The following is a 16,539-nucleotide window of genomic DNA, read 5'->3' as shown; positions in this document are numbered from 1 at the left end:
GTTAGACTGCAGCTAGAGCAATGCATACACTCCTGGTCACCATATTATAGAAAAGATGTGATTGCAGTAGAAAGGGCAGTTTACTGGGATGTTGCTCACTGTAGAACATTTTAGCTATTAAGAAAGATAGAATAAGCTGGTTTGTTTCCTTTGGAACAGAGAAGGCTGAGGCAGAATTTGATTGAGATGTATAACATTATGAGGGGACTAGGTAGAGTAATATATAAGAGAGAATTGGTATTTCAGGACAATATGCCAGCACAAGTTTCTGTCATTGATTCCCCTCCCCACCCTAAACCATGTTTTGTGTTAATCAAATATGGTAAAAAGTGGAAATCAGGCACTTTACCTGTAAGATGAGAGGGGATACATGAGCACATACTACCTTGAGCTCTGACTGCACTCCTTGTGGCTGGCTGCTTTGGGATGTTCACAGATATAGAAACAAACTATGCTTTAAAGAATATATTTTTTCAAACAATCTTTCTGAGCCATTCAATATTTCACATGTGTGGAATTGCTCCAAAACCCACAGCAGTATTAACATCCATGACTATGCATGCAATCAAAGACAAAGGCTGAGAAAGAGTTATAATATTAAGTCACCAAATATATTCAGCAGGTGGCCCTTGATATGTCACTAAACCCTCAACATTTATTATGATAGATGATTTTTCATTAATTTGACATACCTTTATTCCTGGAAAACCAGGGATACCAAGGTCACCTTTGGGTCCTCTAGGGCCCTGAAGAAATAGGATAAAACCAGACTGTTAAAACACTTCAGACACAATGAAAGTCTAATTTGTGAATGGTACTTATTGTTAATCAATAAACATTTCTTCAAAATGGGCAACTGCTTATTTCAAATGGTGAGTCTGAGCTATCAAATATGTACCATATAGTTTTGTGGCAGCCTTGACTCAGTGCTAGCCCCATTGCTTCTGAGTCAGAGGTTTGTGGGCTCAAATTCTTCAGAGTCTTGAGCACATAATCTAGTGGAGTGCTGAGAGACAGAGATCCTCTGTCAGAGGTACTGTCTTGCAGCTAAGACTTTGAATCGAGGCCCTATCAGGTGCACAGAAAAGATCCCATGGCATTATTCAAAGAAGTGCAGAGGTATCCTGGTTGATACTCATCCTTCAACCAATATCACAAACAGATTACCTCTGCTCATTAGCGCATGATTGTGTGAAAATTGGTTGCTGTTTGCCTACACTACACTAGTGCTTGGTCTAAATAGCCAAATGGTTATGGTACTGGGCTTGTAACCCCAAGATCAAGAGTTCAAATCTCACTATGGCAAACTATGAAATAATGTAATTTCATCTGAATAGGAACAGATAGAAATGTGCTTGTACTTGAAAGAGTTACACTGATTAATGCTCGTTTTGAGTTTGGGCATATTCACTTGAGTTTATGCGGACAGTCAATGTTTCTGCCCCGCTGAGGAATCCTGGCCGGCAAACTGGCAGGAACTGGAGACGAAAGTCACCGCTCGCCTGCGGTGCTGGACAGGACTGCTCCGAGTGCTATCTTACCGAGGTCGAGTTCTGGTCATAAACCAGCTGATCGCCGCCATGTTGTGGTATCGGCTGGTCACTTTGACCCCTCCCCCGGACTTTGTCACAAGAATCCAGAGATTGTTAGTCGACTTCTTCTGGGACAAAAGATTGCACTGGGTCGCTGCCGAGGTTCTGAGTCTCCCGCTTAGGGAGGGTGGTCAGGCGCTAGTGTGCCTACGCACACAGGTGGCGACTTTCCGCCTTCAGACCCTGCAGCGATAGCTCTACGTTGAGCCTCCTCCTAGATGGTGTGCCCTGATGACGTATTTCTTCCGTCAGGTGCACGGCCTGAATTATGACGTGCAGCTCCTGTTTATAGAACAGCTGGGCCTCGGTGGCTCCTTGCAGGCGTTGCCCGTCTTTTACCAGGACCTGATCAAAGTCTGGAAAGTGGTTGCCTCGCGACGCAGCTCTCCCCCGTCAGGAGTAGCGGCTATCATCAGAGAGCCGCTGCTCAGGAATCCGCCCCTCCGTCCTCTTCAGTGGTTGGCGGAGAGGAGGGCTGTGGCCGCAGGGGTGACCAGGATCGGGGACGTGCTGGGTGGCGGAGGACTGGGCTGGATGCTCCCGCAGGAGTTGGCGCGACGCGCGTCTGTGAGTGTCCAGGTCGCAGCCGATGCCATCCAAGACCTGAGTACGGTCGTGCTCGGACCCGACGTTATTTTGGGTCTTGAGGTGGCCCAGGTGCGCGGTGGTCTTCCGTCTGAACGTTCCCCTGTTCGGACAGAATTCCACATTGGCCCCAAGCCCCGAACCCTCCCTCAGTTGCTGGTGCCCCGCAATATGAGCCGCCTCGGGGACATGCCCTCTGTGCCATTTGGCACGGCAAAGAGGGGCTTTTTGTACGGACTGCTGCTGCACACCTTCCATTTTCTCGCCCTTGTCCGTCGACCGGACAAGCCCTGGCATGCCTTGTTGCCGTCCGGCGGCGGAGGCCCCCGATGGGAGGCCCTCTACGGAGGTGTCCTCCCCCTTTCTATCGGGGACCTGGTTTGGAGGGTGTTGCATGCAGCAGTCCCTTATAATAAGAGGATGCATAGGTTCACGGACTCTCAGGACACGTGCCCTATTTGCGGTCTTGTGGAGTCCGTGGACCATGTATACATAGGGTGTTGTAGACTGCACTCCCTTTTTAGTTATTTGAAAAACCTTTTATTGATGTTTTGTTTGCACTTCAGCCCCACGCTCCTGATCTATGGGCACCTGGTGCGGAAGGGGGTCGGGAAGGAGGAGGACCTCCTCGTGAACCTGCTCCTGGGCCTGGCCAAGTTGGCCATTAACAGGTCCAGGCAGCGGGCGATCGACGGGGGAGTCCCGCCCGATTGTTTGTCCCTCTTCCGTGGCTACGTTCGCTGCCGGATGTCCCTGGAGAAGGAGCACGCGGTGTCTGTTGGCACTCTCGAGGCCTTCCGTGCTCGGTGGGCACCGCGGGGACTGGGGTGTTTTGTTGACCCCTTTAATCACATTTTGATTTAAAGTTTGTAAGTTTCCTTTAAACTTTGTTCTTGGTTTTACAGCTGACCTGAATTAGGGGCTGTGCCTGATTTATCCCAATGTTGTTGATTTGGTTTTCATTTAAAAGATTATCAAGAGTTCAGATCTCACTATGGCAAACTATGAAACAATGTAATTTCATCTGAATAGGAACAGATAGAAACGTGTTTGTACTCGAAAGAGTTACATTACAATAGTGCCTACACCAGAAGTACTTCATTGGCTGTGAAGCAGTTTGGGTCATCCTGAGTTGTGAAAGACTCTAGAATAACTACAAGTTCCTTCTTTAATTGGTCATACTGTATTTGAAAATCTAACAAAAGGTTGCATTTATTCAACATCTTTCATGGGCAGCCTAATTGCAGTCACAACAGAAACTAACAGCACCTTTCATATAGAAAACATCTCAAAGTTCTTCACAGAGGGAAAGGGAAAATCAGTGAAAGGATTAAGGGAATAGACAATGACCCATGGTGTGAGAGTTAGGGACATGAGTGAGCAGAAGTTTGATTAAAAAGATAGTTTTTAAAGGAGAGGAGAGGTGGAGGGATTTAAGGGGGAGTGATGGGCAGACAAAGCTGGAGATTGCAGGGGTAGTGAGCTTATGGACAGGATTGAGCATTTTGATTCAATGCATTGGGACATAATGACATAATATAGGTGTGAAATGATGTAAATGATAGATTTTAATGTGGGGCAGGATGCTAGCAGCTGGAATTTGAACAAGTCAGAGTTTATGGAGGATAAAGGGCTGGCAAAGAGGATATTGGAGGAATCAGGTCTGTACATGTCAAAAGTGTGGACGAGGGTTTGGCAGCAGTAAGGGTTAGGTAAATAATATTGGAGTTTGAAGTGACCGGATGTGGGGTTTGAAGCTCAACGCTGGGTTGAACTGAATGTCAAAATTTTCGATGGGCTGCTTAAACCTGAGCGAATGGTCAATGGGGTGGGGGGCAAATCGATGGTTTCGCTCTTCCAAACATCATTTAGGGGAAGAATTAGGAGGAGGTGACTGAAGGCATAGTCAAAGAGGTAGGCTTTACAGAGGCTTTTGAAGGAGAGAGATAGAAAGTGGTTGGGATTTTGGAAGAATATTGTAATATGTGGCTAGAAGGAAAGGGGAACTCAATGGAGCCTGAAGTCTGTGGAATGCGCCATAGGCTTTGTGTTATTTGATCAGCTCATTTCCTTTGCCTCTTGTGCGTCCTGTCTACCTTTTGCCCCATCAATGACGATTATGTTTTCAGCTGCCTAGGGCCCAGCTATGGAATATCCTCCCTGATCCTCTCCATCTTTCCACCTTGCATCCCCCCACCATCCAAACCCCACCACCCCCCCACCCCCCCTCCCACACCCCCCCCCCCCACCCCGCCACCGACCCCCTCCAGTCTATTACAATCTTCTTTAACCAAGCATTTGATCACCCCTTCCTAATATCATTTACTTTTGGTTCAATGTCCCATGTTCTTCTGTGAAGCACCTTGGGCTGTTTGTCTCCATTAAAGGTGTTGTATAAACATAGGTTGCTGTTGTTGGCATCATACTTAGCCGATACTGTAGTTAGTTGTTTATTATTGTCTGTATGTAAGGCTGCAAAATAAAACAGGCTCACTACAAACAGTCCTTCAGCAAAAGGCATCAAAATGAACTCCTGCCACCAGGATGAATATGCAGCATTACATTATAATGATGGTGAGTGAATTTGGATTTAGTTCCCAGTCAGTATTGTCACAGCAAGAACCGTAAATTCCACGACTGTTTATATCAACCTTGACTTAGTACTCTCACCTCTGGGCCAGGTTATTGTTCCAAATCCCACACCAGAGCCTTGAGTGCATAACTGGTAATGTACAACTGGTAACTTAGTACAACATTGAGGCAGCACTGAACTGTCGGAGGTGCCTAGTTTTGATGTTTAACAAAGCCCCATCTATCCTCTCAGGTGACCACATGGCACTATTCCAAGAAGGGCAAGGCAGCTCCCCCAATTTCTTGACCAACATTTACAACACCTAAAAAAGAAGACCTGGGGCTGGATTTTAGTTCCAGAGTCCTGGGATGAATTCTGGGTTGGGAACCCAGAAGTGGCTGTTGCAGGACCCTGGAGGAGATTTTCAAGGAGGCAGCCAATTAAGAGTTTCGGGATCCTCATCCAGTAAAAGACAGCAGCTGGGGTCTGCAACTGGGAAGGTCAATGGGATCAGCTGAAGCTCTGAGTGGCCAGCAGCCTCACCAGGAGAGGTGGGTGCTGCTGTTGTATGCTGTTGTATGTGGTTAACTGCGAGGGTGCCTCAAGATGAATGTGCTCTCTGAAGACATGGATCAAAATATACTGTGGCCACAGTTGCCAAGCCAGCATTGCGGAGATCGAACCCATCTACAGGCTGACCTGTGGCCCCAGCACTGCCTTCGCAGCCTAGCAGATACTGGGCTGCTTCGCAGGAGTGTCTTTAATTCCCTTGCCTGCCACTGGGAGGCCATCACTATTTCATCTACAGGCTCCAGCTACTCTAGGGAGGGGTGGGAGGGCTCTACCCACCATCGATGTGTGAAGAGTGCCCTCAATTGGCACTATAATTGGACCAATTGGCTGCTGGCATGTCGATATACATCACACCTCAGAAACTGCCCTGCTGAAAATAAGCTGGAAGTGGGAACATGCTGGCAGACCAACAAACTGGCCAGTAACATTGTCGGCATGCACAACTCCAAATCTTTTGCTGTTGTGGGAGCTTGCTGTGTGCAAATTGGCTGCCGAGTTTGCTACATTACAACAGTGACTACACTTCAAAAAGCTGTAATGCAGTGTGGGACATCCTGGGGTCATGAAAGGTTCTATATACATGCAAGTCTTTTATTCATTTCAACTGTGAAAGCTCAAAGTGTTAACTGACACTCCAAACTATAGTGTGTTGCCAAGATGTAAACGAAACAAAGAAGCAATGAATCCACTCAATTATCAGTACTAAAGACAGTTAAGATTAAAATAAAATTAAAGGTAGTCTTACAGGAAATCCAGCTTGACCAGGCACACCTTCTGATCCCTGATGTAAAGACATGAAGACATTTTTAAAAAACACATGCAAAACAGATGAAGACCCAGCAGCAACTTCAAGCATTTCATTTCAAGAACTAAAATGATTGGGCCTCTGTGTTCAATGAATAGCAGTAACATGCAATGCACATGTATGCCACTCATGTTTTGATTTATACTTGCCATGGTTAGTATCTTTGCAAGGATACTGCGTACCTCCGGCTTCTAACATTCACTGGTTGGATTGTCATCCCATTTTCTGATGACTTTACTGGCATCTTGCAAACTGTTTTGTGATGATGTTCAGACAGTAATTTTCCAGTAATCTGGTGGAGGTGGATGGAGTAATTTATCTGTGACATTTACTATTGTTATAGGTGGCACTGTTTGCTGTTAACCTGCTTGGGGAATAATCAATCTGAGAAGCTTCAAGCCTCTATACTTGTTACACTGTCCTATGCCTGGAATGATGAACTTAAAAGTCAGGGTTGCTGGTGTGTTTTTCACATGCAATGGTTAGGATATGTGGGCATGTGCAGGCTAGTTGTAATATAGCAAAGTTCCTTTTTGTGTCATGAAAACTTAAGAGGCTTGTTCAATAATCAGCACCTTTCAGCCCATTAATTCTTCTTACTGTTTTCCAAACTAGTGCAGAATTTACACATTATAATTTGCACTAAATAGTTTGGGCACAAACTTCAGCTCGAAAGCACCTGTAGCTTCAGCATTATGGGTGTTGTTTTACTACAAGAATGGTCTCCATGCTGTATATGCAAAGCAGGCAGATTGTGGCATTGGTCAGTGCATAACGCTGATTTGATGCCAGCACTGTCATTTGCAGCCTTGCCTCTCCAGTTAATGCCCTCTGTTAAACATGCATAGCAATCAATGTCTATAACTGACCCAGACATGACATAAGGAAAGTCCCAGTGGTGGGGAGCTTTGGGAACAATATATCCAAAGTTACACCTATCATGTCATGTCTCAAAATACTCAAATGCTATTTTCTGAAAAATATATATTCATATCTTTAATAAATAATATTAAGTCTGATTTTTGAAAGCATGATCAGGTTTTCACTGCTGACAGTTCTGTCCTTCAAAGCCCTCACTTACTCCAGAACAGTTGCTCCATTGTAAGGAGGACTCCTTTCAGTCTGCATTAAAGATTTGTATAGCACTCAGATAATTCTCCAGTGAATGATACATCAGTCATCCATTGTTGCTGCCCATGGTTGTCAGCTATTGATTTCAATAGTAAAATGTGGGTAGCAGCATGGCAAGTCAGGTTTTGGAGTGAACCCAAAGTAAGGAGGGGGGCTGACAGGAGGTTGATGGGCCTCAATAGCAAGCTGGAGGTAACGGGGTTCTGGACAGGCTGTCCTAGAAGAACAGGCTTGAGGCAGGAAGGCAGCCAGAAGGTGATGAGAATCCTCTTTTCTCACATTTTGCTCACTGAAGTGACAGAAAGAAAAGTTAGCAGGGGACTGATATTGTAACCGTATTCTGGGGAACATGGGTTTCTTTGTAAGGTGTGATTGGGCAACACTCGACCAAATGGCTACACTGAGAAAAACATGCACATTCAGAAGATAAATTAGAGATTGAGAAGTTGATATGAACGTATTGGGACTATAACTCTACGATAAACATTACGAATTCTACTCAGAGCTATTGTAACCCATGCTTTGTTAAAACCTCCCAGGAATCACATGATGCAACTGCTCTGTGTTGTTCAGATCACAATCAGCTCTGAACGTTACTATAGTGCAGCGTCCAAGTGGATCAAATGACCCACCTCACAGCACCAGTGCAGTCATATATACTGTGCGTGATTTCAAAAACCTCATTGAAGATAACTGATGCTGCGAGGGATGAGAAGACAAGGGTTGAAGCTTATAATTCTGCTCCAGAATTTTTTCTTTTTGGTTCAGGATCATGGGTGAAAACCAGAGAGTGAACTGAAGCTTTGTACAGTCAGCATGTTACATGAATAACACACAGCAGCAGCATTATCCTTTATCCACTCACCAGCATGAACTAGGCTTTCTGACAATCTATTAAAAATGTTCAGAGGGGGACACAAGATACTCATGCCTTTACCCTCTGCCAAATGGTCACTGCTGCAGCTAAAAAAATCCTTGAGCAGAAAGTTGAATTCTGTATTACTAATGTTAGTAGTAATTTCAAAGACTCCAGTTGAAAAGGGCAAGCTCAGATCATCAGCATTGCATGTTATAGTGTATTCCTACTCTGCACTCCTGCTGGCAATGGGGGATTGGAGAGTGATATGGTAGTTTTAAAAAGCTCTCAGGTAAGTCGAGCAGGAGAAAAACAAAGGTCTCCTCAGAAATTGGATCAAAAGAATTGAATTTTTTACTTTGAACAGGGGTCCCACGTTTTCTTCTGTGCCCACTACCCTGCAAGGTTTAATCCATTAAATTGAAGGAGGGTGGGGAAATCGTAAACAATGCAGATATGGAAAAACCCTGTGCACAATATATTGGCAGGGGACATAAGGGAAACCTGGAGACTGAACTCATTTGGATGCTTTGCACTCTTCCAAATACATAAACCATCTATGGCAGCAAACATCAGGAACAGAAGGTGGGCATTAATCCTTTTGAGCCCATTCTCTCACACAGTTAGATCATGGCTGACCTCCATTTACTCACATTACTCAACAAAAATCTATCAACCTCAAAGTCTTTAAAATTTCAATGGACCCAGCATCCAAAGCCTGTTTGGGGAATGGGCTGGGGTGCTAAGGAGTTCCAGATTTCTATTGCCCTTTGTGTGAATATTGTCCTTTAATCTACCCACCAACTCACACCACGACCAATAATTAGGTGTGACCCCAGGTAAAGGGACTCCCTATCCTGGAAGCTTTGCTGGCACATTTAGGAGCATAGGAACAGGAGCAGTCCATTCAGCCCCTCAAACCTATTCTGCTATTCAATAGAACATGGCTAATAGAACATTTCCTAATTCCATCCACTTGCCTTGGCTTTACCTCTGTTAATACCCTTGACTAGCAAAAAGCTATTGATCTCAGAGATACATTTATTAATTAAGCTTACAGCTACTTTTTTGTGGGAAATAGATCCACACTTCCACCACCCATTGTTTGAAGAAGTATTTCCTAACTTCTTTCCTAAATGACCTGGCTCTAGCCTAGAAAAGATTTCTCTTTACCTACCTTGTCAACTCCTTTCAAAATCTTAAAAATCTCATTGAAATCACCCCGTAACTGTTTATATTCTAGGGAATACAAGCCCATATTATACAACTTCCTTTCATAATATCGCCCCGGTAACGTGCTAGTGAATCTGTAAAGTTCTAAACATCCTTCCTAAGATGCACTGACCAGAACTCTATACAGTATTCCAGTTGTGGTCTAATCAAGGCTTATAGCAAAATTACCACTCCCCCTTTATATTCTAACCCTTTAGTTATAAATACTATAATTTCACTAGCCGCTTTGATTATATTTTTGTACCTGACCACTAGATTTTAGCAATCTGTGTATGTGGATCCCTAAATCTATTTGGATCTCCATTGTTTCTCACTTTCTACTATTTCAAAACATTTTCAGATCCATCCTTTTTTGACCCAAAATAGATGACCTCACACTTACTTGCACTGAAATTCATCTGCCATAGTTTTGCCCATTCACTTAATCTATTAATGAGTCTGTAGTTATATGCTTCCTGCTTACACTGCTTATTATGTCTCCAATCTTTCTCTCACTGGTATATTTAGACACATGGCTCTATATTGTATTATCTAGTTCATGAATAAATATAGTAAATAGTTGAGGCTCCAGGGCAATGGGCCACCACTAGCCACTTCCTTCCAATTCAAGTACATACCAATTATCCCTACTCTCTGCCTTTGACTGCATAAGCAATCTCCTAGCCATGTCAATCATTTGCTTTCAATTGCATGTGCTTTAATTTTATGTAGCAGCCTCTTGTGTGGAACCTTATCGAAAGCCTTCTGGTAGTGCATTTAAGCTATTTTCCCTGCTATAGGACGTTTAGTCACTGCATCGAGTTAGATGAGGATAAGTGGAATGCGCCCCTCAGGGCACGCACAGTAGAAAAGGGGAGCCAGGAAGGGAAACAGAACACAAAAACACAAGAAATAGGGACAAGAGAGGACCATATGGCCCCTCAAGCCTGCTCCATCATTCAATAAGATCATGGCTGAGCTTCTGTCTGAATTCCATATCGCTTGATTCCCTGAGTGGCCAAAAGTCTGTCTATCTCAGCCTTAAATGTAGTAAATGATGGCGCATCCACAACCTCCAGGGTAGAGAATCCCAAAGATTCACAACCTTATGGGTGAAAAAATTTCACCTCATCTCAGTCATAATCCTGGCTATTATCCTGAGACTGTGCCCCTCTGTTCCAGATTCCCCAGTTAGGGAAAACAACCTCTCAGCATCTACGCTATCAAGCCTCTTCAGAATTCTGTAGTTTTCAATGAGATCACCTCTTATTCTTCTGAACTCCAGAGAATATCCAATTTACTCAGCCTCTCATCACAGAACAACCCTCTCATCCCAGGGGCCAATCTAGTGAACCTTCGCTGTACCGTCTCCTAGGCAATTATATCCTTCCTTAGATATAGAGACCAAAACTGTGGACAGTATTCCAGGTGTGGTCTCACCAATGCCATGTACAACTGTAGCAAGACTTTTTTCCAATCCCCTTATACTTAAGGCCAATGTTTCATTTCCCTTCCTAATTGCTTGCTGTACCTGCATGCTAACTTTCTGTGTTCCTTGTATGGGTACAACCAAGTCTCTTTGAACATCAACATTTGCAAATTTCACACTTCTTAAAAAATATTCAGCTTTTCTGCTCTTATTACCAAAATGAATAACTTCACACATGTTATACTCCATCTGCCGTCTTGTTGCCCATTCACTTTAATCTGCCTTTGCAGTCTCTTTGTATCCTCCTCACAGCCTACACCCTGCAAGAAGGGATTGATGCTTCAAATAAAAACACATTAGGGGATCATCCCCTTGGACAAAGTGACAAGGGAAAGTTCATAGTGTTTGTTTCAGTGCAGGGGAGGAGCTGGCCAACCTGCTCCCATTGATGGCCAGGAGGCCCCATGGGCAGATCACAACGATATAGGGAAAATAGGTGCACTTCCACTAAGGCTGGCCCCTGTGACAGCTTCAGTGCTGGAGGGCACTGGCAGTTAAATCAGTGTTGTGGCCTGCTTATTTGTGAGGCTTCAATATTATTATTTCTCAATGTGGAATTTGCTGTATTGGCTTAAGATACAAATAGTTTTAATTTCACTCTCCTGTCTCCCTAAAACCTTTTTCTCAGTTACTCACGTTTATTGCAAAGAGATTTTGGCTGGTAGGGCCAGAATGCTAGGCCGGCAGCTCAGATAGGCCCAGGACTCCTGCGCTGCCTTATGGGAGGATTTCTGTTCATCTTTGATAAGGGAAAAGGTGTAAGAATCGGGGTGGGAGCTGATTTTGGGAGACCTGGTAAAACCAGACACACCAGCAGGCCAAATGATGGAAATGGGGCCCGCCTGGGGAGTGTATCCAGGCTGGGAATGTATCTTAGTTCCCTAAAGTGCCTTAATAATATTTGTTACATGGAGCAGTGGGGGCCAGAGTTGGCAACCCTCTCAGGCTGTCCTGAGGTGGATTTTACCTTTCCCAAGCAGACATGGGGGGCAGGCCACCTTCAAATCCTGGTGAGGGCCGTGTCCCAGTAGCATCAGGATGGTGGGTTGCAGGTGGAGATTGAATGCTCTGGGTCAGCCTGCTAGCTGTAGGCCATCATGATATGGGCCAGTTTGGTCAGCCTCTGGGCCTGAAGAAGGTCAGAACATGGGGGTTTGTGGGACTCCAATTTCTGAAAAAAGTGGAATGAAGGGTTAGTGGGGGCTGGAGCCAGAGCATTAGCAACCCAGATTGGTTTTGTGATGCTTGAGCAGGCATTCTCCTCCTCCAGCCCCACAATGATATGATTCCAGTGGGTGGGAGGCTTTAAAGATCACCTCTGGAGACTCCAGAAAGAATAGATTATTCTCCTGGACACTGCAGCATGTTACTCTGGAGAAAAATCATATTGGAATTCTCTAAAGGATCATCAACCGTGAACCAGCTTTACCCTTGTTAGCTTTGTACAATGCTGGAGAATCAACTGGGGTTTGAAATGTCAAGGAAAGAACAACTTCTGTCTCTCAACCATCTTATCAAGTACTGCTGCTGTGACCTAGCCTCTACTAGAAAGTCATGTGATATGTCCAGAGTGAGCAACACTCTGGGGGGTACCAGACTGCTGTTTCGGAACCCATTAACTCCTCCCAGCAGGCCACTCCTCACCTTCAGCCTCACTAAGATGGCAGATGCCTGGATGCATCCTCTAGCATCACAGGCACTTGCCAGACTACAGAAAGTAGAGGGCTACTTCCTGCCTCCACAGTGAATGTCCTATGGGGGATTTACCTGGGCACTCCTGCTGGGATGTGATCCTCCACCCCCACCCTTGCGGCCTTCCTACCTTGAGTTGGTGGTGCAGTGCCGTATTAGGAAGGCTTTCCTGGAAACTTCTAGGAGAGAATTATCCCCCTGTCGGGGGTGGGGGGGTGCGGGGGTGGCTTTAATTGGCCCGCCCAGCACTATGCACTCCCTGTGCAGGCAGGGAGAGGGGGTTCTCTGAGTTGGGAGTGTGCTCTTTCGCGCATGTGAATGAAAGAGTGCAGAAATCTCCCTGAGGCATAGGGATGCCTCAGGGAGATAAGTTTTAAGTTTCAAAAATTTTAATAAAGAAAAAAAAATTTAAGACATGTTCCCCCATGTGACAGTGTCACATGAGCTGGGACGTGTCAATGAGCTCTCATAGAAAAATTTATTTAATTTATAAACCCTTCATGAATCCTCATCCCGCCCATGGATGAGGTTCCACGAAAAATGCGAAGGCCGCCTGGGCTCTTCGCCTGCCCACCAACCTTAAGGTTGGACGGGCAGCTTTCTCAATAGGGTTAATTAGTTAATGAATGGCCTTAACAGGCCTTTGACTGGGCTGCGTGCCCACCAAACTGAAAATCTAAATGACATGTGGTGATGTAGGGATGCACGCCCAACCTCACCCCGCGTCATTTTAAGCCTCGGTGAGCAGCCCCCTCCTCCGCTCGCCGAGCCGAAAATTCTCCCCCTAGTTTCCAGTGTTCTGACTGAGTCAATGCAAATCAAACCCTGGCATCCCATGTTATGTAAATCAGGGAATTGTGTTGTGTAGTGTGTTTTCCTCAATTACAAATTGTGGGCAAGCAAATTATGCTCGCACCTATCATGGTGCTGGGATTTTTGTTCCTTTACCCTTCACCCCTGTGAAATCCCAATTCCACCCCTTGCCCAAACAATTTTGGGGCCCTGGGTTTTTGTATCCAACCTTTAAAGTTTTACAATTTACACTTTCCAATATATCCTTGAATTGGATTAGTTAGCTCTTCATTCATTTTCAAAACTGGATCAGAAGCAGCCCTTGTATCTATTTCATATAAAATCAGACCAAAGTTTTATTTGGGTTAGTGAAAGACACATTTCTGGTTAGGAGCACTGTCCAAGAGAGACAGTCAACAGAACCAGGAGCAAAGTACAAAGAAGTCACATATTAAGTTCAATAAGTTCAATTAATACAGTAATTCAACTCACTGAGTTAGTATGTTACATTCACTAAAACACAATTAATCCCATCCTCCTGCTTTACCAAAGCTGCAATTGTGAGTCAATTATATCATTATTTTTAATTCAGGTCAATGTGATCAAGTTCAAATTGTTTGATTCGTTTACTTAAAAGTTGAATCTCTCTTGTGTATATTTTTTAAAACAAAGTTTTTCACCAGTTTTAGGTTTAAATGGGGTCAAAGGTATTCCAGTGAGATCAGGGGAAAATACAGTCAAAGTGTCTTCATGATGGATCAGTCGATGACAGAAGACTGAAACTTGTGTGACAGAGTTAGCAATTTGATGTCTGAGCCAGGTAAGTCAGGTAGTGTACATCATGGTTGTGCTTTTGATTGGCCAGCTTGTCAAGCTCTTTATCAGGACCAGAGGAGTAGACTTATCACTGGGGACTTTGATACCAGTATTTGAATGGGTAGAGTATAACTGGCGGGATAAGCAGTGGTATGTTTACCCATGTTTTGTGTGAACAGGCCTGGCACTCTTGACTGGCTTGACCACTGAGATCTCTAACATGCACCTATACTCACTGGATATAGTTATGTGAATTTAGGAAGAGGGTGTAATCTTCTTATTGGGTAAACAGAAATTTACCTGAGTAAATTTCATAACAGCTTGAGTTGAATTTGTGGTTGCAAATTTTGGATGTCAAGACACCCAGTATTCCACCACCAAAAAACTTATCTTCCAGTTCAAGAAAGACAGCAGTGTAGATTTCCTTAGTTTAGACCAGGAATGCTTAGTTGTGAGGTGCAGTGCAGAGGAAACAATGCTGTCCTGGTTCCTAAAATTGGTGGGACAAATCTACATCAGCTGCAGGCCCAGCATTAGCAATAAGATGAGGCTGGAGAGGGCATCCCCAATCCTCTGACCTCAATTACCTCCTTTCTGCCCCTGAGGGCCACCTGAAAATTATGTTGGTCGAGCTTGTGCTGGAATTCTCCAAATCTATGGGGGTCCTGGGCACACCCCAAACATCCTTCTGGCTGCCCTTAGGTCAGGAAATTTGGCTGCAGTCCCTCCCACAACTGGGCCGTGGCACATCCAGGATCCTGCAACTGTCAAGTATCCATCAGGAGGTGGGGAAAGGGCTCAGTCTTTCATCTGTTTCATGTAAAGATAAAACTGCCTGAGTTTCCCCTTAACTGAAACCAAAGCTGAGGACATCCCCACAAAGAATATTGGTCCCATTATGAACTTTGATGTTGGGTACATGTCTACATCTATGGAAGATCTTGGGATATGATATTTTAAATTTTACTTTAGATTATTAACTGGATTGCAATACTCACCATTTCTAAAACGGGCACGGCGGCACAGTGTAAGACGATGTTAAATTAACTAGTTAATGATGGCTGTTAATCTCTCGGGGAAGAAATTCTTAGTACAAGGTGAAAATAAGTTTTCTAGCTAAAGTTAACAGTGCAATCTTAAATAGGTGTAAAAAGCCAAAGTACGTCATTAGCTTAAGGAGAAAACACTCACGCGCAGCTTAGGAAGTAGCTGAATTCCATTCAAGTTTAGATGTCCTTCGGTATCATTCATCAGTAACTGGAACATTGAAACACAATGGAACGGATAAATGGGAAATGGAGTCATCCAAAAGTACAAAAGCATCAAAGGCTTTCCCAGGATGTTGCATAACTCACCTCATGTAGCAATACAACAGGTCCTGGAGGGCCCGGAGGTCCTGGTTTACCAACAGCATCTTGACCACGTTCACCCTGTGCCATTAAATAAAGAAGTCCTGCTTTGTGAAATAATGCATTGGCAAGTAACTTATTTTCAACGACCTTAGCACCTCATACAAATGTGTTTTTTTTAGTGTTTGGTGTGGAATAAAATTGATGAAATTTCCTTGTCACATTTGGTTAAAACCCAACAGATTATTCTCTCACCTACACCTCAATTCACTTCTCTTCCTTCTTTGCACTGTGTCCTTACCAAGCCGTATTCCCTGGTTGAAAGGACAATGCTGCAAGCTGCTAGTAAAGGCAGCACAGAGGTTCTCACCTATGTTTGGAAAACTTACTGCTTCTTCCTGCTGCAGGATTGAGTAAGAATGTGTAGACTTTGGTTTAAGTCCATTTTTAAACCCAGACTCAAGACCAGTGCATGGCCCAACTGAGAGTCAATGGAATTTAATCCTTGGGCCTCAATAGCATACTCTGTACTAAGTGCTGGCCCAGGCACTTCATCTGAGTGAAGGTTTGAATTTTGGCTGGCTGCTCAGTTAAGTCCCAGGGGGTTGTAGCTGGCTACAAGATGGCGATGGGGTGGGTTGGGGGGTGGGGGGGAGTGTGGGGATGATGGTGAATCATGAATCCTGCAGCCTCCTGGCCTAGGTAGAAGTTCTAGATCAAGAATGGGTGAAGCACATCATTTTTGTCAACAATCCACATGGGATATTGAAGTGGCAAAACGTGTCCTTGGAATGTTAAATTTTAATAGTTCAATAGCCTAGTCTCAAGTACGATAGCAGCCAGCAATACCTCTGTGCCATCAAACGCTATTTCAAGGTAAGCAGAATATCCAGTCAGATTGCTGAATGGTATTTATAGAACTGGTTCCGGGTTAGCAGACAATCAGAAAATGCTGGAAACACTCAGCTGGTCAGGCAGCGTCTGTTAATCTGGTGAAAGGTCATCGACCTGAATTGTCAACTCTGTTTCTTCCTCCACAGATGCTGCCTGACCTGCTCAGCGTTTCCAGCATTTC

General features: G+C 44.4%; 1 protein-coding gene across 4 annotated transcripts in view; it reads right to left on the bottom strand.

Annotated features, from left to right (window-relative positions):
- The window catches only part of LOC121279055 (collagen alpha-1(XVIII) chain-like), a 539,532-nt gene that overhangs the window by 89,754 nt on the left and 433,239 nt on the right, over positions 1-16,539 (bottom strand). For all 4 annotated transcript variants that reach the window (XM_041189891.1, XM_041189890.1, XM_041189889.1 and 1 more), the window contains 4 exons: positions 15,471-15,545; positions 15,307-15,372; positions 6,068-6,103; positions 693-746 (listed from right to left, as the gene is read on the bottom strand). In XM_041189891.1, the coding sequence (XP_041045825.1) occupies positions 693-746; positions 6,068-6,103; positions 15,307-15,372; positions 15,471-15,545 (231 nt within the window). The remainder of the gene's footprint in view (positions 1-692; positions 747-6,067; positions 6,104-15,306; positions 15,373-15,470; positions 15,546-16,539) is intronic.

Source organism: Carcharodon carcharias, chromosome 6 (assembly GCF_017639515.1).
Source record: "Carcharodon carcharias isolate sCarCar2 chromosome 6, sCarCar2.pri, whole genome shotgun sequence".
NCBI lineage: Eukaryota > Metazoa > Chordata > Chondrichthyes > Lamniformes > Lamnidae > Carcharodon > Carcharodon carcharias.
The sequence above is the reverse complement of the archived record's forward strand: the minus strand, read 5'-3'. Positions and strand labels throughout refer to the sequence as shown.